The sequence below is a fragment of the Microplitis mediator genome, chromosome 9 (assembly GCF_029852145.1).
Source record: "Microplitis mediator isolate UGA2020A chromosome 9, iyMicMedi2.1, whole genome shotgun sequence".
NCBI classification, from domain to species: domain Eukaryota; kingdom Metazoa; phylum Arthropoda; class Insecta; order Hymenoptera; family Braconidae; genus Microplitis; species Microplitis mediator.
This window is the reverse complement of record NC_079977.1, coordinates 3,700,681-3,726,875: the sequence shown is the minus strand read 5'-3', so window position 1 is coordinate 3,726,875 and position 26,195 is coordinate 3,700,681. Positions and strand designations below refer to the sequence as shown.

At 26.1% G+C, this 26,195-nt stretch overlaps 1 protein-coding gene across 2 annotated transcripts in view; it reads left to right on the top strand.

Annotated features, from left to right (window-relative positions):
• Positions 1 to 2,910: 2,910 nt before the first annotated feature.
• Positions 2,911 to 26,195, top strand: part of LOC130675046 (tyrosine-protein phosphatase non-receptor type 13-like) — a 29,015-nt gene continuing 5,730 nt past the window's right edge. The window contains exons 1-9 of one of the 2 annotated variants that reach the window (XM_057480503.1): positions 11,096 to 11,366; positions 12,548 to 12,619; positions 14,804 to 15,323; positions 16,399 to 16,602; positions 17,320 to 17,744; positions 20,100 to 20,293; positions 21,857 to 22,036; positions 23,100 to 23,425; positions 24,697 to 25,265. In XM_057480503.1, coding sequence (XP_057336486.1) covers positions 12,616 to 12,619; positions 14,804 to 15,323; positions 16,399 to 16,602; positions 17,320 to 17,744; positions 20,100 to 20,293; positions 21,857 to 22,036; positions 23,100 to 23,425; positions 24,697 to 25,265 — 2,422 coding nt within the window. In that variant the 5' untranslated portion in view covers positions 11,096 to 11,366; positions 12,548 to 12,615. Of the gene's footprint in view, positions 3,917 to 11,095; positions 11,367 to 12,547; positions 12,620 to 14,803; positions 15,324 to 16,398; positions 16,603 to 17,319; positions 17,745 to 20,099; positions 20,294 to 21,856; positions 22,037 to 23,099; positions 23,426 to 24,696; positions 25,266 to 26,195 lie in introns of those variants that run through there. The other variant, XM_057480502.1, reaches the window with a different exon arrangement.

The following is a 26,195-nucleotide window of genomic DNA, read 5'->3' as shown; positions in this document are numbered from 1 at the left end:
CAATAAATTACATTACGTACCAAAATTAGAAAATAGATTCATTTTTTAGAAAATATTTCACCCTCGGTATTTTCGAAAATAATTAAGTATTAGACAGTTACTGAAAATTTTCTACTGGGTATGAGAAGAGTCGAAGTAACTCACGAGACAAAATTGGGCACGTGAGGGTCAGGCTCTCCCTTTTGTTATAAATTTTTTAAGATAAATTAGTATATAGGTGACTAAAATTTGAAAAAGTGAATTTTAATATACAAATATTTCAAACTAAATCTTTCAGCAATTTATGAGAAATACATAAATTCATTTTGGAATAAGATCAATGAAAAAGTTTGATTTTTCTAAAAATATAAGGGAGAGGGGGGCAGAGTGAGTCCCTTAAAGAAAATAATTATAATTTTCACTGAATTATGCTGCGTCCATTAAAATTGAAAAATCGATAATTAGGGGCAAAGTGGGCCCTCCAAAAAATTTCGGATTTGATATTTTTTATTCTTTACCCTGATTAAACAACTGAATTCGACCGAATTAAAAATTTTAATTCTATTATATTCTGTCGAATTCTGCAAAACAGAATTCAACTGAATTGAAAATTTGAATTTGAATTAAAGAGAATAAAACCGATTTAAAAATTTCAAATTCGTTTTAATTTAGTTCAATTCGGATTCAGAACCAGAAATTGAAGAATTATTTTCGAATTAAACCGAATAGAATTATTTAAATTCGTTTTAATTTGGACAAATTCTGGTTTTCCTGCCGAATTGGACAGAATTCATTTTCAAGTTAGGTACCGAGTTAACAGAATTTATTTGAATTAAATAGAATTAAAAATTTAATTCTGTTTAATTCGATCGAATTCAGTTGTTTAGTCAGGGTACACGTGTGATATTTGCAAATAACTATAAAACAATTGTATTTTAATAATATAAAAATCATTTTTTAATAGTCTGCTGCGACATAACTTTCAAACGTAATTTTATTATCTTTAACTTTCTTAATAAATTATATTTAATGAACAGTTTTGGTGGTCTATTTTAGCCCTCATTATATAAGAAATTTCGATAAGCTCCCTGGTGAAAATTTTTCGGACTTTTGGCCGAAAAAGTCTTTAGAACTTTAGAACTGAGTTTTTCAGACAGAAGTCCGAAAAATTTTCACCAGGGCTTATTATCCGTCCGAATTTATTGGCGTATAGGAAATTTTAAGGGGCCCGCTTTACCCCCAGAGGCCCACATTGCCCCCTTCACCCCTATTTATTTTAATATCAAGTTTAGATTTTTTCTGAAAAATCGAAAAGTTATTAATAACCAAAGACTGATTGGTTTTTTGTAAATATCTTAGTAAATATTGAACTATCTGAAAAAGTGCAAGATATCTTTTTTGTAGGGCTTCAAATTCTCTACAAAAAAGGTATCTTGTACTTTTTTCAAAAACTGAATAGTTTATTAGATGTTTTGAGTTTAAAATCTGAGTACCGAAATTTCGAGTCTAAAAATTATCTGAGTTTTTCGGAATCAACGTAATCAAAGGTTTTATATAAAGACATAAATTTAATATGAATATGAATAAATAATTTAATGCGACTGTTACTTATTATTTAAAGGTAAAGACCAATGTTTTGTTATTTGCTGTAGAATATGTACCGACTACTGCAGTTGAAGATCTCGACCATACTATTAATTTAAAAAATATATTAAAAGCTGCTATAAAAAAAAAAAAATCGTATGATAAAATACTGATCTGTGCAGATCGTATTAAAAAAATTTGACTTTATTCTTCGCTTAACTTTTTTCAACAGCCATATTTGTAGTACGTAATAAAATGAATAACAAACTGACCTTTCGGGGAAACTCTAAAAAACATCACTTTTTACTGTTAAAACTTTATTTCAAACCCGAGAAAACTTTTTTAAGCCAAAGTTAGCAAACTTTTAGAGCAAACAACTTTTTTTTTGCTTACTGAGCTTTACAAATTTATTTTCACATTTAAAAGTAATATATACGAGAAAAAAATATTTCATGCATAAATAAATATAATTACTTTTAATATGTTTTTTTTTTTAGTTTTAAAAATATATATATTTATAAAAATAGTTTATGAAATTTTTCACAAATATTTTGACAGCATAAACATTCTGTCGTTAAAGAATCTTTTAACAATGCGTCTATATGTTGATAAATATATCACATATATACTCACTTGTTTACATTTCAGCTGAGCTAAAAATTATCATTTGCACATTCATATATATATATACATATCTATATATACTACATGTAATATTCAATGCCAAACTACCGAGTTTTTGACCCAAACGTTTCAAAATTACATAATTTATTATTTTTATTTTTTAAAAATTTAAGAAATAAAATTAATAAAAAATTTTAACTGTCAGTTTAAAATTTTTTTTTACTCAGACTAATTTTTATTTGAAATCTTATTATCGTTTTTCAAAATTTGAACCATAAATCTTATGAATGAAAAATTAATTTACTTTTTTTTAGAATATATAAATCAAATTGTCGAGTGACTCAGCTGTTCATATATATGTATATATATAAATTTACATATTTATAAAAAAAAAAAAATAATAATAATAATAATAAGCTAAGATATTTTTAAGACATTTCATCCACCAAAATTCTTGTATTCCACCAACCATCTAACATTTTATTTTTAGATACTTAATACTCTACATACTCTCTGTATATATGATGTCACACTTTAAAAGTCAAACTTTTATTTTATAAATTTTAACCAGTTGCTTTTCGATCGACTGAACTATCGCTTATATGCCGACTCGATATTTTTTTAAATTTTTAAAATAAAAAAAATCACCATTTTATTAAATATTTAATAATTTAAATTAAACGTCAAATTTTGAATCCTTGATTTTTTTTATTCTAATTAAATTTTAAAAAAATGATAATGAGACTGAAAATTGGTAATGAATTTTATTTACTAAAATACTATGAGTCTTTAAATAATTTACAAGAAAGTAATGAAATAAATAATAATAATAATAATAATAATAAAAATATAAACAGTATTAAAAATAATTCGAATAAATTAAAATTCAAAAATGAAAGTGAAAAAAAAAATTTAATTAAATCAACAAATATTCAAAAAATGTTGAAGTGTCCGTCTCGTAAAAAACGCCGTTACTTTTGGAACGTAAGGGTTGAAAAATTGAAAATTTATTTAATTGGTGATTATTTACGTCAATTAATTCTAAAAGATTTGACATCATCGATAATTATCAATAAAAGTAATGAGCAAATAGCCGAGGAGAGATGTAAAAAAATTCAAAAGTATCTTAATAGTAAAGCGGGATTATTCAAACAGTCTTCGAAATTTATGATAATAAATCACGAGTTAAAAAATTTAAATAATTGTAATACTGAATTAAATAATAATAATTACTGTTTTAATAATAATTATAATTTAAATAATAACTTAAAAATAAATAAATTAAATTACTGTAGGAGAAATTATTGCACGCCGATAAATTGTTGTGATATTCATGTTAAATTTATTTACCACAATCGTTATGGTAATAAGAGAAAAAAACGATGTAATTTAAATAGTATTATTAATAGTAAAGAGGATTTTGTAAATTGTAATTTACCTTTGAAGAAAAGTGAAGTTAAATTGCAACTGTCGGACAAAACAAACAAAAGTCATCAAGATTTTTTTGATATAAAAATTAATCAAGGTGTCGTACAACCTAATGGTGAAATTAAATCTGGAACAAATGTTGCTGAAGATTATTTTCGACAAGTTTACGAACTTTTAAAACAGCAAGGGGATAAAAAAAAAAAAAAAAACTTTAATGAAAAAAGTCATCGGCTTGAAGGGGATGTCGGATTAAACGAAAATGAAAAAAAAGATACGCAGAAGTTTAAAGACAAAAAACGAGGTAATGACTTTTTTTTTATATATATTTTATAATTATTTTTTTAAGGTTTGCTTTGAAATAAAGTGATAAGACGGGGCATGATGACACAAGCAAGTAATTTTTTTTGTTTACGAACGAAATTTAAAAATTTTTTTCTTTAGATCAATATCGTAATTGAATTCAAAAATTTAAAAAAAGGTAAACGTGATTGCACTGTAAAAAATCACCGGGGTAAGTCCAAGTAGTGTAGGTGTTAAAATTGGCGGTGTTAAACTTCAACACCGAAAGCGGTGTAAAAATAACGCCGCCGTTGGTGTAAATATTCTTTACCGCACTGTAAAAAGAGCGGTGTTAAAAATGGACTCATTTTAACTCCGCCCGGTGTAAAAATGAAATCACACCGGTGTAGGAGGAGTAATTCACCGGTGTTAAAGCAGGGTAACCGGTGTAAAAGTGGAGTAAAACCGGTGTAAAAGCGGGGTAATCGGTGTAAAAGCGGGGTAAACTGCGTCCGCTTGAAGTATTAATTTTAAAGATTATAAAACACAAAAAATGTCAGTTCCGTATGAAAATTAATAAAAAATATCATTTATTAACAAGTATAGTGATCGAGTAAGTAAAAATATTCCCAAAGTAAAATATTTTAACACCGGTACAGAATATTTACACCGGCGGCGGCGTTATTTTCACACCGCTTTTGGGGGTAAATTTAACACCGCTAATTTCAACACCTACACCGCTTGGACTTACCCTGGTGATTTTTTACAGTGCGGTGTTAAAATATTTTACTTTGGGAATGTGTGCGCTCGCGTGCGTGTGTGCGCTCGTGAGTTTGAGTGTGTGTGTGTGTGTCAAGATATTTTTTGTGTTTTATAACTTCCAAAGTTATTACTCTGGACGGACGCAATTTACCCCACTTTACACCGGTATTTTAACACCGCCGAATGACGCCTCCTACACCGGTATAATTCCATTTCAACACCGCACGGAGTTAAAATGAGTCCATTTTTAACACCGGTATTTTTACAGTGTGGAGAAAGTGGTTTTTTAAAAATATGATCTATAAAAAATCAACTTTCATTAATTTATCAATTAATGGCTTTTTAATGACAACTCGTAAATTAATTTAGTGAAATTCATGTGAAAACATGAAGTATACTTTTTATTTTTTCATTTTTAAATATTTTTTTATACAGTTTCTACTCATAATCGCATTAAGAGATAAGTTTTTTAATTAACATTCAAAATTTAAATTTATATTTTATCTGCAACTGCGGCCTTGTGATTTTTTTTTAAATTGTGACCCATTTTACCTCAGAGGCTTATCGGTTCTCAATAAAAAATTTAAAATACTAGATACTAAAAAATTTGTCTACTGAAAATTTGAAATTTTGCGAACCAGGACCAACTTGCCCGCCCTGTATTTTCTTTTCAAAAATGGTGTCTCATTTTGCCCCAATTTTTTTTGTATGTACACATTTTTTTTTTTAAATTATTGTGAGTATGTAAAATTTGAAAATAATTTATTGTATGAAAAAAAAAATTTATTTATTTATTTTTCGATTATGTAACTCTTTGATCGGGATGGTATTAAATTATAAATGTGTATCGTGTGACATAAATGACATGATAATAATATACATTACTCAGTATGTTATAATAATACAGAATATATTAATGAGTATGAATGATAAAGCTCTCAGTACTTTGAAACTTATACAAAAAATAAAAAAATAAAACGTTTATCTCTAACGTAAAAAAAAAGAATAATAAAAAGTAAAATTTTTTTTCTGTACAAAGTAAAAGAAAGTTTATTTTTTATTTAATTAAAAAAAAGTCTTGGCGGAGTTTAAAAACTAGTCTTTGATTCTTTCCCGTACTTTCGATATATATATTATATATATGTTTTTTTTTATTTCTCAAATAATAAAGATCAAACGATTTAATACTGTCAGTAATTGATATCAGATTTCCAGATGAATTACAAATCATTTTTAATTTATAAAACAAAGGAATTAGAAATTTAATTTAAAATAAAAAAAAAAAAAATAATGAATTTATAAATTAACTTTTTCTCGCATGAAGAAAAAAAAAAGCAAAAATTACCTACACAAAAAAATGATTTTTTGGTGCAAAAAAAAATCCGCAGTATGAAATGAAAATAAAAATTTTCTTAGAACAAGAAAAAATTTCTTGGCTCGAGAAAATTTTCATTATCACACAGAAAAAAAGAATTTCTTTACACAAAAAAATTTCTCTCGCCCGAAGAAAATTTTTTGCCTTAAAATTGAAAACAAAAAATTATTGCGCCAAGAAATACTTTTTTTCTGCGTACGTAAAAAAGCAACTCAAACTACCGTATGAAAAAAATTTATATGGTTAAAATATATGGCAACATATATAATAAATACCCGATCATATATGTTGCGAAAACGACTGTATTCTTTAGTTTATATTAATATATTATGAAATTATATCTTCGCTATATATTTTACAATATATGATTTCGCGTATAAATACATATATATGAAATTTAGTTATATGGTTATATATGGCACTACTATATATATTATATAATATATTTTTTGTATTGTATAAATAAGTACATATTTGAAATATATAATACAATATATTTGTAGTAAAATAAATGAAATATATGGTTTACGCTAAATGATTAAATATATTCATATAATATATGATTATATTAAAATATATGATTCAAAATATATAACAGCGTATACGAGAATATAATTATTTATATATGAATTATCTATAATTAAAAATATATAGTTATATATCCAATCGACGAAAACATGTATATGAAATTTTATAAAATAGTATATAAAGTTGAATATATTATCATATATTTTTATCATATATCTTTTTTTCATGCAGGATACTAATGGGATCTCCAATCAGTTACTTTTGACACAAGTAAAAAATTACTATTCCATAAGAACAAGTTCTGTCATAAATTAAAAATTTCTAAGTGTTCGTATCTTTTACTTCCGGAATAAAAATTTTTCTTATGCCAAAAGTAAAAGCTATATCCATTAAAGGTTTCGGGTTTTTTTCCACCTAATAATTATAATTAAGTTTCGAGATCCGTTTTTTCCCGAGCGAATCAATATAAATAAAACTAAAATTAAAGGTCACCGTAATATAAAAAAATAAAATCAATCATTGAACTCAATAAATGCAGTTTCCACATTTTCCATCCGACATCCGAAATATAAAACACAATAGCTTCAAGTCTCATCATCAACCACTCGATTGGCAAAAATTGCGACGAGAGGCGTAGGGGTGGAAAACTCTAGTACTCAGATAGCTCGTGGGTGTAAAAGAGGGGGAACTGTAGTCTGAAGGGGGTAAAGAGGTGACAGGGTGAAAAAGCTGGGATAAGCAACCTTGGATACTGGGTTTGCGGGCGCAGCCAGGGGTAGTGGCGCCATCGAGCCACGCTGTGACGTCGGGGGTGTGTTGGATCGGGTGCCAGATAACTACCAGACGCGCAGTGTCTAGGCACCAGCATCACCACTAATGTCAGCACGCGTCTCGTTTAACAATCAAATTAACACAAGTGTTAACATTATTAGTTAAACTTATCCAGTGTCAACGTCTAACAAAATTAACACCGCCATTAAATCTTGAGTATGTAAAATTATTTTTTGTCATCATTTTCACACTGAACCTCTGTGTCTTTAGTTTACGCTCGCATTTGAACGCAAATTTAAAATTTTAATAATTAATAATTAACAATAATAGTGAACTTGGCTTTAAATACTCGGTCTCAATATTTGAATCGATCTAAAAAATATTGTTCAGCAAATCGATGTCTAATTTATCGTCTATTAAATCCACACAAGATTTATTGTCGACAAAATCCATACACGATTAATGTCTACGGGAATTATCTGCAATATATCCGATCAGTACGAAAACTTATGGCCGATAGTTTGATTTAAATAGTGAATACAATCATAGGCTTGATATTAATAATAATAATAATAATAAATATATCAGATCACTTAATACTCTTTTTAAAATTAATACTATGGACAATTGAGTGGTACTTATTATGTAAATAATTATAATGTTTACTCACTTATATTAACTTTACATCGTGAATTATTTAATTTAAATAAAAGGCATTACTATGAATTATTTATCATCATTTAATAAAATTAAATCTCATTTTATATTCATACAAGCTGTCGCATTTACATTAAATAATATCACATAGTATTTAATTTAAGTGGTATTTGATTTAGATATTTTTTGTGTGCATTAATAATGTAAGGGAATTAATTATTTTTATGCGAGATCATTGAATATTATAATTAATTGGGAAATTTTGAATAATTCCCGTGATTTGAAAGGTTTTTGTAAAAGAAAAAGAATTGACGACAATATTTAACGTCCCTATGTGCCTTGTGATAAAGAGAAGTAATTATATGTCGGTATTTACATTTGTCAAATGCTGTGTGTGTCGATGTTACTGGGGTAGAATGGATTTTTTAATAACAATTAGTTTTACATGATGGCATTAAGACGTTAATTTACTTGGGGGAGGAAACAATTGTCAGCTACGAGATATATTTGTAAGTATTTATTGTTAATTAATTTATATTAATAAATATGTAGTTAAGATTATTTAGGTAACTGACTTTTGAATAATTGGTAATATAATTAATGTACTAATTTTGGGAAAATTATTATTTGAAATTCTTTAGTTATAATTTTGTTATTGGAATTGGGACGATATACAGTAAAAAAAACGAATCGTCAAAGTGTAAAAAAAAGCATGTGTTAAAATTCTGAGTGTTTAATATTTAACACTTTGGTGTGCCAATTTAACACAGTATTTATCTTGTTTGAATATAACTGTCGCAATCAATTGATTTTTTGACGGACAAAAATATTATTTTATTTGAAAGTAATACTTTTTATATGTTACTGTCAAATCAACACATAAAATATGTCAAAAATGAATTTTTGGAAAATTTTTACTTTTAACGTATACGCGTGTAACTTTTTTTAACACACAACATGTTAAAGTAACATATCAATAAGTGTAAAACGTTCGTTTTACACACGATATGTGTTGATTTTGACGGATCCTTTTTTACTGTGTAGTCGAAGCGGCACAGAAAATTTTTGGCTTTTTGTTAAATTTAAGGCAACGATTTTTTATTGTGTACACGGAAAGAAATTTTCATTTAAAATTACTGTTAAAATAATAGTAATCGTGAGACGTTGTGAAATTCCTGATCTAATCACCTTTTTTTTTTATAATTATTCAAATATACAACGTAAAAAATATAGAAAAAACCATCAATTTTTGACTGTAGTATGACGATAAAAAATCATAGTGAAAAATTAATAAGATGAACAAATATTGATTACGATTTTAATATTAAAAATTAGAGAAGAACCAAAATTTTTTTCTTCAGCTACTAAAAAAATTTACCGTAGTCTCAAGTAAATGTTAATCCAAATGACGATATTGTTCACCAATTTAGTACTTCGGTAATTTTTCACATGAATTTAACAGTAAATTTTGAAGAAATTTTCTTTCCGTGTTGCCAATTGTCAACCCTGATTAAAAGAAACGATTCAAAACGATTGAAAACGATTCAAAACAATTCAAAATGATTCAATTCTACTACTATATAGATATACATTCAACATTGAGTGAATCATTTTGTTTAATCAGGGAAGTGAAATTCAAAAATTTTTTTGTGCCGCTTGGGAGGCTGTAGATAATAAATTACATGGAACTAAAAATTTTGAGTTTTAAAAATATTTACGTATATATATTTTTGGGGGGAAATTTAATTTACATTGATCCAATTGGCAAACTGTGTGTTTTGCTGTTAAATTGGGTCACGGGTCAGGTCAAGAATAAAAGAGTATTTTGTTATTTTGTGTAGAAATGAAATGACTTATTATTATTATTATTATTATTATTATTATTATTATTATTATTATTATTATTATTATTATTATTATTATTATTATTATTATTATTATTATTATTATTATTATTATTATTATTATTATTAGTATTATTATTATTATTAGTATTATTATTTTTAAATATAAAGAATAATTCTTTTTATATTAAATATATTTTTTTCGCAATGAAATTGTGAAACTTCAAATTTTAAAATAATCAAAAAAAATAACTAATAACAATTTTTTAAATTTATCTATAATTAAATTAACTTTCAAAAGCTTAATTTTGAAAATTAACATCTAAAATATACTAAATTATAAAAGCAAAATAGAAAAGTAATAAAATAAATATTGAATTGAGATGTACTATAAAATTAATCCATTAATTTTATCATATTTCCCATCGCTGATAGCAATGATCCAATTTTTCCACGATGTAATTTTATATTAAAATAAAATCCTCCAGCAAATACGTTGCTAAGTAACTTTAAGCCAAACAAAGAAACTTATCGATTCTTCCTATCCAACTCCAATTTTCTCAATTGCTGAATGTATTACAATTTTTACCCATATTCATTCTAACCATCCAATTTCCTCAATCAATCATTCAAAAAAATCTCTAATTACCCTCCATTAATTATGTAATCACCAACAATCAACACCCGCCCAATAAAACAACAATAAACTCCAAACAAAAAAATCCCCAATAAACAGCCAAAATCCGAATTCAAATAATTCGCGGTCTTTTTGCTCCTCCCGCCATTTTCTCCCCCACTCAAATATTTAAAAAAAACAAAACTTAGAACGCAGGAATACATTCCTCGTAAGCAGAAAATATACCTTATATTTTATTAGTGTAAGTGTACAAACAGTACACAGTGTTCTGGAGTACTTGCAGTGCACATACTTTTAAATTCCGTGATTATATATATTATGTCTACACTAATATAATTTTATTCTGTGTATGTATTAGTCGTTTATACTCTAGCGCGTTTATCTAGCGTGATAAATCGGTTAAGCTGTAGTTTTTTTTACCTATATATATGTATACATATATATATAAGTATATATATATAGAATTAACAGCACAATGCACTCAATTATACATACATACTTATTTACACTAGGTATATTGTGTATGTATTGCATGTAGATGATTTCTATGTGCAAGTGTACATATATTATATATATATACATGTTAATATATATATGAGAATACATTTTCATTGAATAAACGCAAAATCTCCGTTTCTTACTTGCCGTTTGCCGACAGTCCATGCTCTCATGATGATTTTAATCGTTAATTACTACAGTGTAATTTAAATTACGGTATCAGTGAGTTTGTATTGCGCGTTTTTCAAATAATTATTATTGTTATTATTTATATTAAATCAATGTTTATTTGTTTAATAAAATAATAATATAAAAGTGTGTATATTAAGTGAAAGCTATTTGTTGTTTGTTGTTTTAAAGAGTACAGAGATTGGTAGTTTTCATATTTCGAATTCTTGAGGTTAATTACATTTTTTTTATACTCAAATTAGATGTGATTTTTTGAATTTTTTTAAAAAACAAATTTAAAAAAAAATACTCCGAAAAATTGATGAGTGTAAATGGAGCAGACATAAGACAATTTTTGAATTACATATAAAAAAATTTTGTATTAAAATTTTTTAAAAGTCCATTTTTTAATTTATTTGTTAAAACAATTTCATTTTATTATTTAAAAATTTAAAAAATTGTCAAAAGTCCGCCAACTTTTCTGTCATAAAAATTGCATGTAGTTTTTATAATTTTCTACATGTGTGTATTTTTTTTTGAATTGGGAAAAAAAATTCAAAAATTATCTGCTAACTTCAGGATTTTTTATTTTTTGTGGTAATATTCAGTTTGTGGTTTTTGAAAGTGGAATTAAATGTCAATCTGAAGTTTGACGGTCGTAATTTTTGAATTTTTAAAATATTTGAAAAAATTGCACTTGTGGTTTTTGTAATTTTCTATGTGTATTTTTTTTTTTTTTTATTGATGTGTTGAAAAAAAATAAGAAAATTGTCGTAATTTCAGGATTATTGTCAATAAATTTATAACCGGGACAAATTTTAAATATTCAAATTTTTATTTTTGGTAAATTTAAAAAAAAAAATTTGATTTAATAAAAATCAGACTTTTATTTTAATTGCCATTGAAAATTTAATTAACTTTGAATTTAGTGAACGTAATGTTTTTTTTTTATTTTGTGAATTGAAGCTCCAAAAATTTGAATAAAATTACCAGCCTTTCATGTACTCTACTTGTTTATTCAAAACTTGTGTTACGGTATTTTAATTAGACACTTTAATAATTATTTAATTATGAACTTTAATGAGTTCTTTGAGTTTTTTTTAAATTTTTTGTTTAAAATTAATTAAAGGGTTTAAATGTGCGTTTGTTAATGCACTCACATAATTTCATATTTTTAATTGTAATGAAATTCTCATATATTTTATTCAAATTAACACTGAGTTTAAAAACAATTTAGTTTCAAAAATTAATAATAATAATCGGGTATTTTATTTCCTTTTTTTTGACAGTTAGTAAAAAAAATTATTTTGTAAAATGGTAATTTTTTTAAAAATAGAATGTGGTGAAAAAATAATTTAAAACTAGTGGTTTTTAAAAATGTATTATTTATAAATTTTTATTTTATGGATGAAGGACTTTGGGAGGTTGGTTTTTTTTATTTATGTCGAATGGGAAACGTACGTTGTCCTCGTCCTTGAATTATGCGTAAGTAAAAAAAAAGTCCTTGAATTATTTTATTTTATAATTTTACGTTTATAAATTTAAAGAAAATTTAAATGGGTCATAAATTATGATACTGAAATTGGCCGTCTGATAATTTTTGGATTTTTGTAAACGATAAATTATTAAAAAAAAAAATATTTGAAAATATTGCACCTGTAGTTTTTTAAATTTTCTACCGGTGCATATTTTTAGTTTTTTTTTTTTTTTGCAATTCTCTGATGAAAAAAAAAATCCGAAAATTTTCGATTGTCTGCCAACTTCTGGATCATCATAAATTTTTACATAAAAAAAAATTCATGGTGCAAAAATTTTTTTTTGTCTTAAAAAGTTTTTCTTCCCTCAAAGAAATTTTTTTTCGCTCTGACAATTTTTTTTATTCATAATGCGAAAAATTTCTTGGGGCAAATAAAATTTTTTTATAAAAAAATCCATTTTTTGTTTATTAATTTTCTTAATATTTTTAAAATTTTTTTAGTGAAATTGATACTAAAATAATTTTTTTAAAAGAAATTTAAATTCTTGATGAAAATGTCTCATGGGTAATTTCGTTCTATTTTTAATGTCAAATAAAATTACTCAGTACGTGAGTAATGTTGAATATATATCGAGTTTAAATTTAAAATTTTTTTAAAATCATAATAAAATTACATAAATAATTTTATGTATAAAGTTTAAGAAAAAAATAAATTCTCAATGTTTTTATTTTTAGAACACGTAAGAATTTTTTTTTTTTAAATAATTTTATTCTCTCGTCCTAAAAAATCTTATCTTTTATTTTATCGTATTTGTTTTTTTAATGATTTAGCGCAATTGTAATCTATGTGTCAAAATAATGACGAAAGAGAACAGAAATTATTTTTGAATTTAAAATATTGTTTGAAAATTTTGAGTAAAAAATTTAAATTTTTTCTCAACGATTCGATAAAAAAATTTGACACTGAAGTTAGTCAACGTCTAATAATTTTTGAATTAAAAAAAAAAAATATATATTTGAAAAATTCCACCTGTAGCTTTTTTAATTTTCTACATGTGTATTTTTTTACAATTTATTCGGTGAAAAAAAAAAATTCAAAAATTGGTAATCGTCTGCTAACTTCAGGATCATTAAAAAAAATCACATAAATTTTTTTTTGTGGGTAAAAAATATGGCAAATTTTCAAATGAAAAAAAAAATTTTCCCAAACCTCATATTTTAATATCTAATAATTTTATTGCAAAATTACTCATTTTTTTAGCTACGGGTCTTAACTTTGAAAAAAAAAAATAAAAAATGATCTTGAAGTTGACAGACAATTAACAATTTTCGGATTTTTTTTTTTAACAAATCAATTATAAAAAAATAAAAAATAAAAAAATACACATGTAGAAAATTCAAAAAACTATAGGTGCAATTTTTTCAAATATTTTTTTTTTATAATTTATCATTTTAAAAAGAATCCAAAAATTATTAGACGTCGGCTGACTTCAGTATCATAAAGTGATCCTGAAGATAGCAGACAATTCAAAATTTTTGAGATTTTTTTTCAACCAATAAATTACAAAAAAAAAAAAAATCTCAAAATATTCACATGTAGAAAATTAAAAAATCTATAGGTGCAATTTTTTGAAATTTTTTTGTGTTATAGTTTATTGTTTTTAAAAAAATCCAAAAATTATTTGACGCCTCCTAAATTCAGTATCATATCATAAAAAATAATATGATCCTGAAGTTAGCCGACATCTAATAATTTTTGAATTTTTTTTTAAATAGTAAATCATAAAAAAAAAAAATATTTGAAAAAATTGCACCTGTAGTTTTTAAATTTTCTACATGTGCATATTTGTAGATTTTTTTATTTTTGTAATTCAATTAGTGAAAAAAAAATCCAAATTTTTTTAATTGTCTGTTAACTTCTGGATCATAAAATGATCCTGAAGTTAGCAGATAATTAAAAATTTTTTGATTTCTTTTACAACAAATCAATCAGAAAAAAAAACAAAAATAAAAATATGCACATTTAGAGAATTAAAAAAACTGTAGGTGCAATTTTTTCAAATTTTTTTTTTTTATAATTTACTGTCAAAAATAAAATCCCAAAATTATTAGACGTCTGCCAACTTCAGTATCATTCATAAAAAATGAATAATAAAAAATAAAAATTGTAATTAAAAATATTTATGTTACAGGTGAGGAAGCACTAGTGTCCCCCGTGGTGGGTGGGCCGAGTGTTCCCTGTAGTTATTACATAAAAAATACCATAAACAATAACAATAATAATGAAAAAAAAGAAATAAATGAAGACAATAAAGTGAATTTATATTTCCTAAGGCCTAAGATTCGGCCTCACGATGATGTCTCATCATCATCAACGTCATCATTTAATAATGACAACAATAAAAAATATCATCGTCAACCCATTTCCGTAAAATGCAAAATAAATGCCAAGAAAGACATCAGTAAATATTTTAATTACCCAACAAAAGAAAATAATAAATCAGATAATTTTTATAAAAATAAATTTAATTTAATAACCGAAAACGAAACAACTAACGAGGATTTGGTAATGGGTTCAAATTTAAGTCGTCATCATGGCAAAGGCCTTACTGGACGTAGAACCCAGTCATCGGGTAATCTTTGTGACTCGAAAGGAAAACTTAGTCATGTTGGAAAAATGCTTGTTCCTTGTTCTAGTTCATCGGAGGACAGGTATTTTTATTTACTAGAATAAAATAATTATAATACAGTCGACTATCCGTCATAAGCCTAGTCTAGGACACAGGGTAAATTTTTATTGCAATTTCACTCTCCCGTTACAGCGCGAAAATAAATTAATAGACAATTATGTATGCCGAGAAGGCTTCACTTCACTTTAATTTATCGGTAATTGACACAAAATTTTTCATGCAATTTCCGATACTTCAATATCGCTGGTAATTAAAATACTTTGATACTTATATTAGTTTTATATATACTTATATATCAATTTAAAATTTTACTAGTATTTTTAAAAAATATTTATCATATGATCGGAAGATAAATGCGAGTTAATTTATTATTAATAGACATAAATATAAAGATAATAAATATATATTTTGTTTTAAAGTTAAGAGATGAATAATTTATTGATTCAAAAAATTTATTTTTCTTCAAAGAAATTGGTTTTATTTTTTTTCCTCTAGGGGACAGGGTAAATTTTTATTGTAATTTCAGTCTCCCACTACCGCGCGTTTAGTTTTGATCTCGACTACTCGTTATAAGCCTGTGTTTATTTTATATCATTTTAAACGTCATATTTACGGTTTGTCACATGCGTCAGTATCCCGATTTTTCTAGTGCTTATAGCGGTTAAATATATACTTATCTTTTTACACAATTAATAAATATGATGACAACGGTATTAATTACAGTAAAAATAATAATAATTGTTATTGATCATCATAATGCTCAATAAAACTTTTAAATTGTAACAGAAGCTTTAATTGTAATTAATCATTACAATTATCAACAATAAATAATATTTATAAAATTATTATCCGCGAAAGATCGATAGTAAATTTTCATCATTAATTTTGATATTTTGTTCCTTCTGTCAGTTTATAATTTATCGAATTTTAACGGAGGCTTATAACGGGATGTCTGCTACGAAACTCAAAAAAGTGGTTAAGTAGTCGCTGTTTGAACTCAGTACCCACCTATTGAGGGGAGAGACTTACGGGCAGGCTTGTGATGTAGTCGACTGTATTTCCAATAATATAATTAAATAAATAATTTTATTGTCTAGGTACAAATTCTCTGGGTCATTACCGAATAATTTAGATAATGATCATGATTTTATGTTAGTAAATAATAATAATGTTATAACGGACACAATATCTGGAAATTTGGGTGGAACTTTACCCCATAAAAAATCATCAGTTCAATTCAATGATGAGGTGACGGATTTCGAACGATATCGACTGCAAACTCTTGAAGGCGATCCTTGGGAGTATGTTAATTATATTTTTAATAAATTTATTACGCATGTGACCTTTATCTCAAAAAAAAATTCACTTATCAAAATATAGTTCGAAAAATGCCAGCATGGAATTTTAAAACATCAAATTTATTTTTCTGCGGTCACTTGTCTATATGACCACAGCATTTTTCATCAAATATTCTCCGACGTGAGATCTGTCAAAATTTTCAATCTTCCAAAAAAATATTTTAATAAAAAATCAATTGGAAAATTTTCCCGCGGAAATTTCAAAATTTCAAAAAAAGCGCGATTAATTTTTTGTGAATATCTTTGTAAATACTGAGTTATTCGAAAAATTATAAGAGACCTTTTTTGTAGATCTTTAAATTCTCTACAAAAAAGATCTCTTATAGTTTTTCAAAAAACTCAATAGTTAATGAGATATTTTGAGTTTAAAATACAAAGAGGTAGATACAGAAATTCGGAGTCGAAATTTTTTGAATCTTGTGTTCGAGGCTGAAAGTCATCGGAAAATTTCTATTTTTATTCCATAGGTCGTAAATTATCCTATATTTTTTTTTTTTTAATAAAATTACGGGACAGAACTAAAAATAGAACAGAAAATTTTTTAGTTAAGGGTCGAACCGAATGAATAAAAAATTTGAATTTCTTTACAATCCTCAGTAATTTTACTTAATCCAGTAAATCTTCAAGTTAAAAATGAATAAGAATGATAATAAATTTTAGGTATCATCAAAATGACGTCGATATTGTGCGTTGCAAGCATGGGAATTTAAATTTAGTGAGAAAAAGTCACCACAATAGTACTGACGAGTATATTCCGTCCAATAGTCACCATTATGACTCTGAATTAATGGGCACTTTGCCTAAAAGAAGAATAGATCCAAAGTGGTGTGATCCCACAAGTATACAGTCGATTGTTCATCAGTATAACCAGCATGAATCCGGTGAAATAGATTTAAATTATCCGCAAAATAAGCAAATTATTCACAAGCCCACCTGTGAATTGATGAAGCATCATCATCGTCAGCAATTAGAACGTCTTGATGATTTTAATTCAAAGCCTACATCAAGTGAACATCAAGACCAAGGATACGCGTCGGAACGTTCACCTGAAGATGAACACCCGCCGTTACTGGCAATTAATCCAGGTATCAAAATTACCCATTGACTAATTGACCGATTATTTATTATTTTAATTCGAAATGATGATGATTAATTTTTAAAATCATGACCATGACAAAAGTTATAATGCACTATTGATCGTTGGTCCGCGCAGCTCTAAACTAGGCCACTAGTTTGTGCGTCACTCTGCGTAGTCATTTAGTATGTGATATAAATATTTTATTTTATTAGAGATAAGATTTCTGTTATTGATTTCGAGATCGAGTAGAAGCTGTCTGCGTACATGACGATAAGTGCAATAAGAAAAATTGTTTTATGTTTTATTGATAAATTAATTGTTTTTATTTCAGATCTATGTTGCATGTAACTGATACTCGATATAAAAAATTATTAGGACTTGTTACTTTTTTTTATGATTTTTTACAAAAATTTTTAGATAGGGAATAAAAAGAAATTTTTTTTAAAAAGTTATATTTTGGGAAAAAATTTCTTAAACCCCAAAACGATTAGAATTTTTGTTACTTTTTTTTTAAATGATTTTTTGTAAAAATTTTTAGATAAGAAATGAAAAAATTTTTTTAAAGAATTCTATTATGGGGACAAATTTCGTAGGACAGAAAATCATTAGAATTTTTGTTACTTTTTTTTTTTAATGATTTTTTACAAAAATTTTTAGATAGGAAATGAAAAGAAATTTTTTTTTTTAAATTCAGTACAAAGTAAAATTTTTTTGAAAAATTCTATTATGGGAAAAAATTTCGTAGGACACAAAATCATTAGAACTTTTGTTACTTTGCTTCTTTCTTTTGATGATTTTTTACAAAAATTTTTAGATAGGAAATGAAAAAAAATTTTTTTTTTTAAATTCAGTACAAAGTAAAATTTTTTTGAAGAATTCTATTTTGGGGAAAAATTTCTCAGAACACAAAATTATTAGAACTTTTGTTACTTTGCTTCTTTCTTTTAATGATTTTTTACAAAAATTTTTAGATAGGAAATAAAAAAAAAATTTTTTTTTAAATTCAGTACAAAGTAAAATTTTTTTGAAGAATTCTATTTTGAGGAAAAATTTCTCAGAACACAAAATCATTAGAACTTTTGTTACTTTTTTTTTTTTAAATGATTTTTTCAAAAATATTTAGATAGAAAATAAAAAATTTTTTTTTTTTTAAATTTAGTACGAAGTAAAATTTAAAAAAAAATTCTATAATGAGGAAAAATTTCGTAGAACACAAAATTATTAGAACTTTTGTTATTTTGTTTTTTTTTGTTGATTTTTTCAAAAATATTTAGATAGGAAATGAAAAAAAATTTTTTTTTTTAAATTCAGTACAAAGTAAAATTTTTTTGAAGAATTCTATTATGGGGAAAAATTTCTCAGAACACAAAATTATTAGAACTTTTGTTACTTTTTTTTTTTTTTTTTAATGTTTTTTTACAAAAATGCTTAGATAGGAAATGAAAACAAAATTAAAAAAAAAAATTCAATAAAAAGTAAATTTTTTTGAAAAATTCTATTATAGGGAAAAATTTCTGACCAAAATCATTAGAACTTTTGTTACTTTGTTTTTTTAAAATGATTTTTTACAAAAATATTAAAAAAGGAAATGAAAAAAAATTTTTTTGAAGAATTCTATCGTTGAGAAAAATAATTAGAACACTTGTTACATTTTTTTTAAATCTTTACAAAAAAATTTGGATAAGGAATGACAAAAAAAAAAGTGCAGTACAAAGTAAAATTCTTTAGCCAAAATTTTTTAAAGAATTCTATGGGTAAAAATTTCTTTAGTATCTCAAATATTTTATAAAAATGATAATAAAATACTTATACATACTTATTTTCTCAATAATTTTATTGCATAAATATTTAAAAAAATTCTTTACGACTGCTCTTAATTTTATTTGAATTCAAAATTAATTCTTTCGGAAAACAACAGATTATTTACTAATCACATTAATTTTCCCAAGTAAAATTAAACCGTTTTTAAACCATGTGAAAAAAGTGATAATTTAGTTCTGTTTATAACAATAGCGAGGAGATTTAATTTAAAATACCAGAGCGTGGATGAGAATTCGGAAATCCGGTTAGAGGCGAGTCTAAAATATAGTCAAGTATATCCGGTACTGATTGTCATTGGCTCACCTTTTAATGCTTACAATTCAGGTCACTTCTTAGTTTATTTTTTTTTTGCATTATCTCTAAGTTCAAATTTAAAAATACAAAGACTTTTATTTTTACGTAAAAAAAGAAATAAAAAATAATGGAACTCTTTGTTCACTTTTATGATAAAGAGTTAGAGATATAAGCGCACATTATAAAGGATATAGAATAAGGATATTGAAGTTTATTGATTGGATTTTATTTTATTTAATGCTTGCAGAAAACACATTTAAGGTGACCTTGCAAAAAAGTAGCCGAGGTCTCGGATTGAGTCTTTCCGGTGGTGGAAAATCAGGCCCGGTCAGAGTTAAAAGACTTTTTCCCCAGCAGCCAGCGGCGCTTTCCAATAAACTCGAGTCTGGTGATATTCTTTTAGCAGCTAATGGAATTACACTTTCTGGTCTAACTAATTACGTAAGTCTAATATATTTTTCATTCGATTAATTACTTTTTTATTTATTGTTTTCTACGCCACTGAAAGTAACCGACAATAAAAAAATTTATTTCTTTTAAATTTAAAAAAAAAATTCGTTCCAAAAAGATTCAAAAAAAGTTCTGCATGTGGAACTTCTAAAAATGAGACAGATTAGAACTTCGAATAGAACTTTTGTGGGACGTTAGTAATTTTGATGGTAAAAAAAAAATTTTTATGAGCAAATGAATCGTTTATTTGAGAAACATAAGTCATGTTTTTTACGAAATTGGGTTTTTTGGGTTTTCGGGTTCTTTGGATGTCCCTCCATAGAAATCAATCAAAATATGCATCAAATCAGCGTTTAAAAAAAAATTAACGGGGTGACAGCAATTTCATTTAATTGAGAAACCCCATAAGTCAATGACTCAACTAAACACATGCAGTTTTAGTTTTACCGAAATAATTTTTTTTTTTTTATTTAAAATTCGCGCTTTTTTGGGAAATTAATTTCAAATGTTGTTTTATTGTTGACTGTTATATGACTAATTAAAATGTTTAAATTAATTATAATTTTTTGTAATTTCTGAGTTTCAGAGTTCAAATACATATTTAATACTTCATTTTATCAGTGTAATAAATGATTTGAGTGGAAACATTTAAAAAAACAATGATTTTATAAATTTTTTTTCCGTTTGGTTGAGAAACCCCATAAGTCAATTAACTTTGAATAATTTTTTTAAGTAGTTTCAATTAAAAAATTAAATTTTTCTTGTTGGAATCTTTTCAGAGACGCTAACATTATTGTATTCAATTATTTATTTATTATTTTAATGTCAAGTTTTTCCAAAAAAATGTTTTTTGTTTCCTGAAAAATTTTGTTTTCTTGACTTTTGGGGTTTCTTAAATAAACGATTCAAATTTAGAGTCAAAAAAGGACGTTTTTGGAAGTTTTTTGGAATTTTATATCGACATTCCAGAAAAGTTCCAAAATCACTACTTTTGCATCTTTTCTAAATCAAAGACATTCCAGAAACATACAAAAATAGTTCAAAAATTACTACTTTTGAATTTTTTATTGAACACAAAAAAACCTCCACAAAAAATTCCAAAAAAGTTCCAAGAACGTCCTTTTTTTACTCTAAATTTGTACATAAAAACATTTTTTTTACCATCAAAATTACTAACGTTCCAAAAAAGTTCCATTTGAAGTTCTAATCTGTCTCATTTTTAGAAGTTTCACATGCAGAACTTTTTTGGAACGAATTTTTTTTTACATGGGAATAAACGACTAAAATATTAATAGAAAAATTTTCGTTTTACTTACGAGTAAATTATTTATAAAAATTAAAAACTTTTGTCTGTTACTTTTCTTATCATATTTTTTATAGTGAAATTAACAAAATTAATTTTAATATCAATAATTTAAATGATTGACATTAAAATTTATTGCTAATTAATTTTGTTTTGGTTAATTATAAAAAACTTGATGTATTTTATAACTAATTTGCAGTTTGAATTTAAAATGAGTTATGAATATTTAAAATATTTATATTATTTAACAGGAAGCACTAGAAGTACTTCGTACAACTTCTAATACCGTTGAATTATTAGTATGTCGGCTACCTGGTGAACCCAGTATTACACCACCAAAGGCACCACCGACTCCACCGACACGACGTGAAGCTTCATTACCATCACGCTTTCTCAAGCCCGTGCCACCACTTAATATTGAACCATGTGGTGTAAGTAGAAGTGAATACATAGAATTTAAATTATATATATGAATAAATATATAAATTAATACAGTCGACTACGTCATAAGCCTACCGGTAAGTCTCTCCCCTCAATAGGTGGGTACTGAGTCCAAACAGCGACTACTTAACCACTTTTTTGAGTTTCGTAGCAGACAGCCCGTTATAAGCCTCCGTTAAAATTCGATAAATTATAAACTAACAGAAGGAACAAAATATCAAAATTAATGATGAAAATTTACTATCGATCTTTCGCGGATAATAATTTTATAAATATTATTTATTGTTGATAATTGTAATGATTAATTAGAATTAAAGTTTCTGTTACAATTTAAAAGTTTTATTGAGCATTATGTTGATCAATAACAATTATTATTATTATTATTACTGTAATTAATACCATTGTCATCATATTTATTATTTGTGTAAAAAGATAAGTATTTATTTTACCGCTATAAGCAATAGAAAAATCGGAATACTGGCGCATGTGACAAACCGTAAATATGACGTTTAAAATGATATAAAATAAACACAGTCTTATAACGAGTAGTCGAGATCAAAACTAAACGCGTGGTAGTGGGAGACTGAAATTACAATAAAAATTTACCCTGTCCCCTAGAGGAAAAAAAATAAAACCAATTTCTTTGAAGAAAAATAAATTTTTTGAATCAATAAATTATTCATCTCTTAACTTTAAAACAAAATATATATTTATTATCTTTATATTTATGTCTATTAATAATAAGTTAATACTCGCATTTATCTTCCGATCATATGATAAATATTTTTTAAAAATCCTAGTAAAATTTTAAATTGATATATAAGTATATATAAAACTAATATAAGTATATAAGTATTTTAATTATCAGCGATATTGAAGTATCGGAAATTGCATGAAAAATTTTGTGTCAATTACCGATAAATTAAAGTGAAGTGAAGCCATCTCGGCATACATAATTGTCAATTTAAATAATAATTAAACTGATTAATTAAAATAATTCTCCTGACTTAACATGATCGGGTTTACTAATAAAGAAAAAAAAATGATTAACAGGAATTCGATATTGAAATGACTAAAGTAGCCGGTAGCTTGGGATTTACTCTGAGGAAGGTCGACAGCAGCGCTCTAGGTCATTATGTCAGAGCACTGGTACGTGAACCAGCATTGAGTGACGGACGTATTCAACCAGGTGATAAAATAGTCACGGTGGATGGTGTCCCGCTGTCTCCAATGAGCCACGAAGAAGCAGTTGCGTTACTACGTCAGTGTGGTCCTAGAGTTAAGTTACGTCTTTATCGCGACTTGACTCAAACTCCAGTCTCGGCATTATCACCAACTGAACCTGATCATCCTTTACGTCCACCACGAACTAGTCTCAGGTATTGATAATCAAAAATAAAAAAATAAAGGAGCCGAGTTTATTTTTAATTTCCCGCTTAAATTCAAATTTTCAAAAATATGGAAGTCCGATTTTAAAAAATTTTCATTCAGAGCTCCTAGAATTTTGTTCTGATGATTTTTAGATTGACGCACGTGTGTGTGTGTGTGTGCGTGTGTGTAAAAATTTTTTGTCCCACGATATCTTTGGAACGAATCAGTCAATTTAAATTTTTTTGGCGGCAATCGAAAGAACATCAAGACTTAGAACTGATTAGATTTTGTCGATAGGTCGAGTAGTTCACGAGTTACACAAAAAATAAAAATAAAAACTTTTTTTTTAAGGGGGATAGCCACTGTGAGGATCGAAAAAATCGGTGATTTTCGGGAATTTTTTTGACTGGAATAATAAAAGAATTTGGGGATCGGGTTTTTTTTGTTTACTAAAGTATACATTGAAGATAATTCTCCTAAATTTTCATTAAAAAATATCATGTTGTTACAAAGTTATAAGCATTTTTGTGGAGCAACAAAAAAATTTCCCCCACCACGGTGTCATCTCTAACTCAAAAACGGATTATCAGAAACAAAAAAACCAAACGGCGTTGTAATTTGTATGCATGTGGTTATCGTTGCACATAGGGGATTTTGAAAATTTGGATTTGAAAAAAAATGGCGACATATTAAAAATTTTTTCGTTATTTTTTCTCATTTTTTTGGATTCAAACAGCCCTAAAAAATCTTAAAAATCAAAATTTTCAAAATCCCCTACATGCAACTTTAGCTACTGAATAGGCGAATACGGCAAAAAAAAAGTTGCGAATCGGTTGATATTTATGCAAATTACAGATGCCACCAGTTCAAAAAAAGTAGTTTCGAGAAAAATGCGATTAAAGTTTTTAGTAGATGCAGTGGTCAGTTGACGCGCTGTCACAAAAATGACTATAACTTGAAAAATATTCGGAATTTTCATATAAAACTTTAGATACATATTTTTGAACATATACACTTTGATTTAATAAAAAAAAAAAAAAAAAATATTTTTTTTTGAAATTTCACAGTGGCTATCCCCCTTAAGGTTTTTTTCGTTTAATTCATAAACCACTTGCCCGATTTGCCTCAAAATGTCATCAGTTCTACTTCTTAGTGAACTTTTTTGATTGCCGCCAAATACTTTCGAATCGGTTGATTCGTTTTAAAGATCGTCGGATAAAAATAATTCTTTTCCAGTGAAATTTTCATATTTTTTATAAAATTTTGAATATTATTTCAGAAAAGAGGCTGTCGATATGCTTTGTGATTTAGCTGTACGTAAATTATCACCGAATGGATCAAATGGTTCGTCAACTCAAAATCAAACGGCAAATAATTGTTCGCCACGACGATTACGTCGTCCTGCATCAAGAACTTCAATGAATGATGATAAGAATGATGCTATTGATACATCGAGCAATATTAATTCAAATCAAAACAATCCACAAATAAATATCAGCAAACCATCACGGCCAAATTATCTTAATTTATCAAACGGTGAATCAAAGTCTGAAATGAGCAATGATCAAAATATTGAAGTAATTAATTCGTCGACTGTTAATGATAATGAATTGTTAGAAGCTGATGATTATTATGATGATAATGACGCGTTAATTGGCGATATGCAGGATAATAATTTACCGATCGAACCGGCGTCAATGCCGCCGTTGGTATTCGATACAGACAATGATACGTCTGACGCTAATTTCAGTTACAAAAATCCTGCGTACCAAAGCGCTAATCCAACTTGCAGTGGCAATGATAACATTAAATCCAAAGCTACATATTCTAGTGATAAAAACATTCCAGGTGTGTATGAATTTTTTTTTTTAATTTAATTTTTATTATTACACTAAAAAAAATTGGGAGTAAATTCGGATTTCACTTGAATACGTAACGGAGTTTAAAAAAAATCACTGCGCATATGGAGTAAATAGGGAGTTTATTGTTTTGCGGAGTGATTTTGAAGTGATCTGGATTTTATTTGAATCCGCATTCACTCCAATTCGGAGTTTTAAAATTAAAATAAATACTGGAGTGAATTTTACTCCAAAGGAATTAAATAAATAAGCAGTCATTTGCTCCGCATTAACTCCGAAAATTTTTTGCAGTATAAAAATAAATTAAATTATTTAAACAGGGTGGCCACAAAGAAATGATTTCAAAATTCCCTGATATTTCCCGGTTTTCCAGTAAAGTTTTTCACATTTTTCCCTGATTTAGAAATTTTATTCGTATCATTTAGATATTCAAAGTTTTTATTATATTTTCATTTTTAATAATTTAATTTGATAATTAAATCATAAGAGAAACCAGAAAAAATGGCAATAAAATAAATTAATATTGCCTACTTTTGATTATTCGATGTTAAAAATGTATAAGTTAAAATATTTAATAAGAAATTTTATGATTTAAATAAATTCAAAATACACTGATTACAAAAATTAAGGGATATTCAAAAAATTTCAAATTTTTTAGTAATTTTCTCCAGTTTGTAACTCGAAGGAAAATGGTCGTACAATAAAAACAAAAAGTCAAACTGTAGCTTCAAGTGTCTAGTTTTCTGATCTGGTCTTTAAATTTTTTTATTATGCACGGTTCCGGAGTAATCAAAAATCAATCATAATTATGGAAAAAATTTATTGAAGCTCGAAGACCGTTTTTAAGACGAGCAAAAATTTGGTAAATTTCTTTTTCGATAGTTTTCTTAGGATTACTCCGGAACTGCACATAATAAAA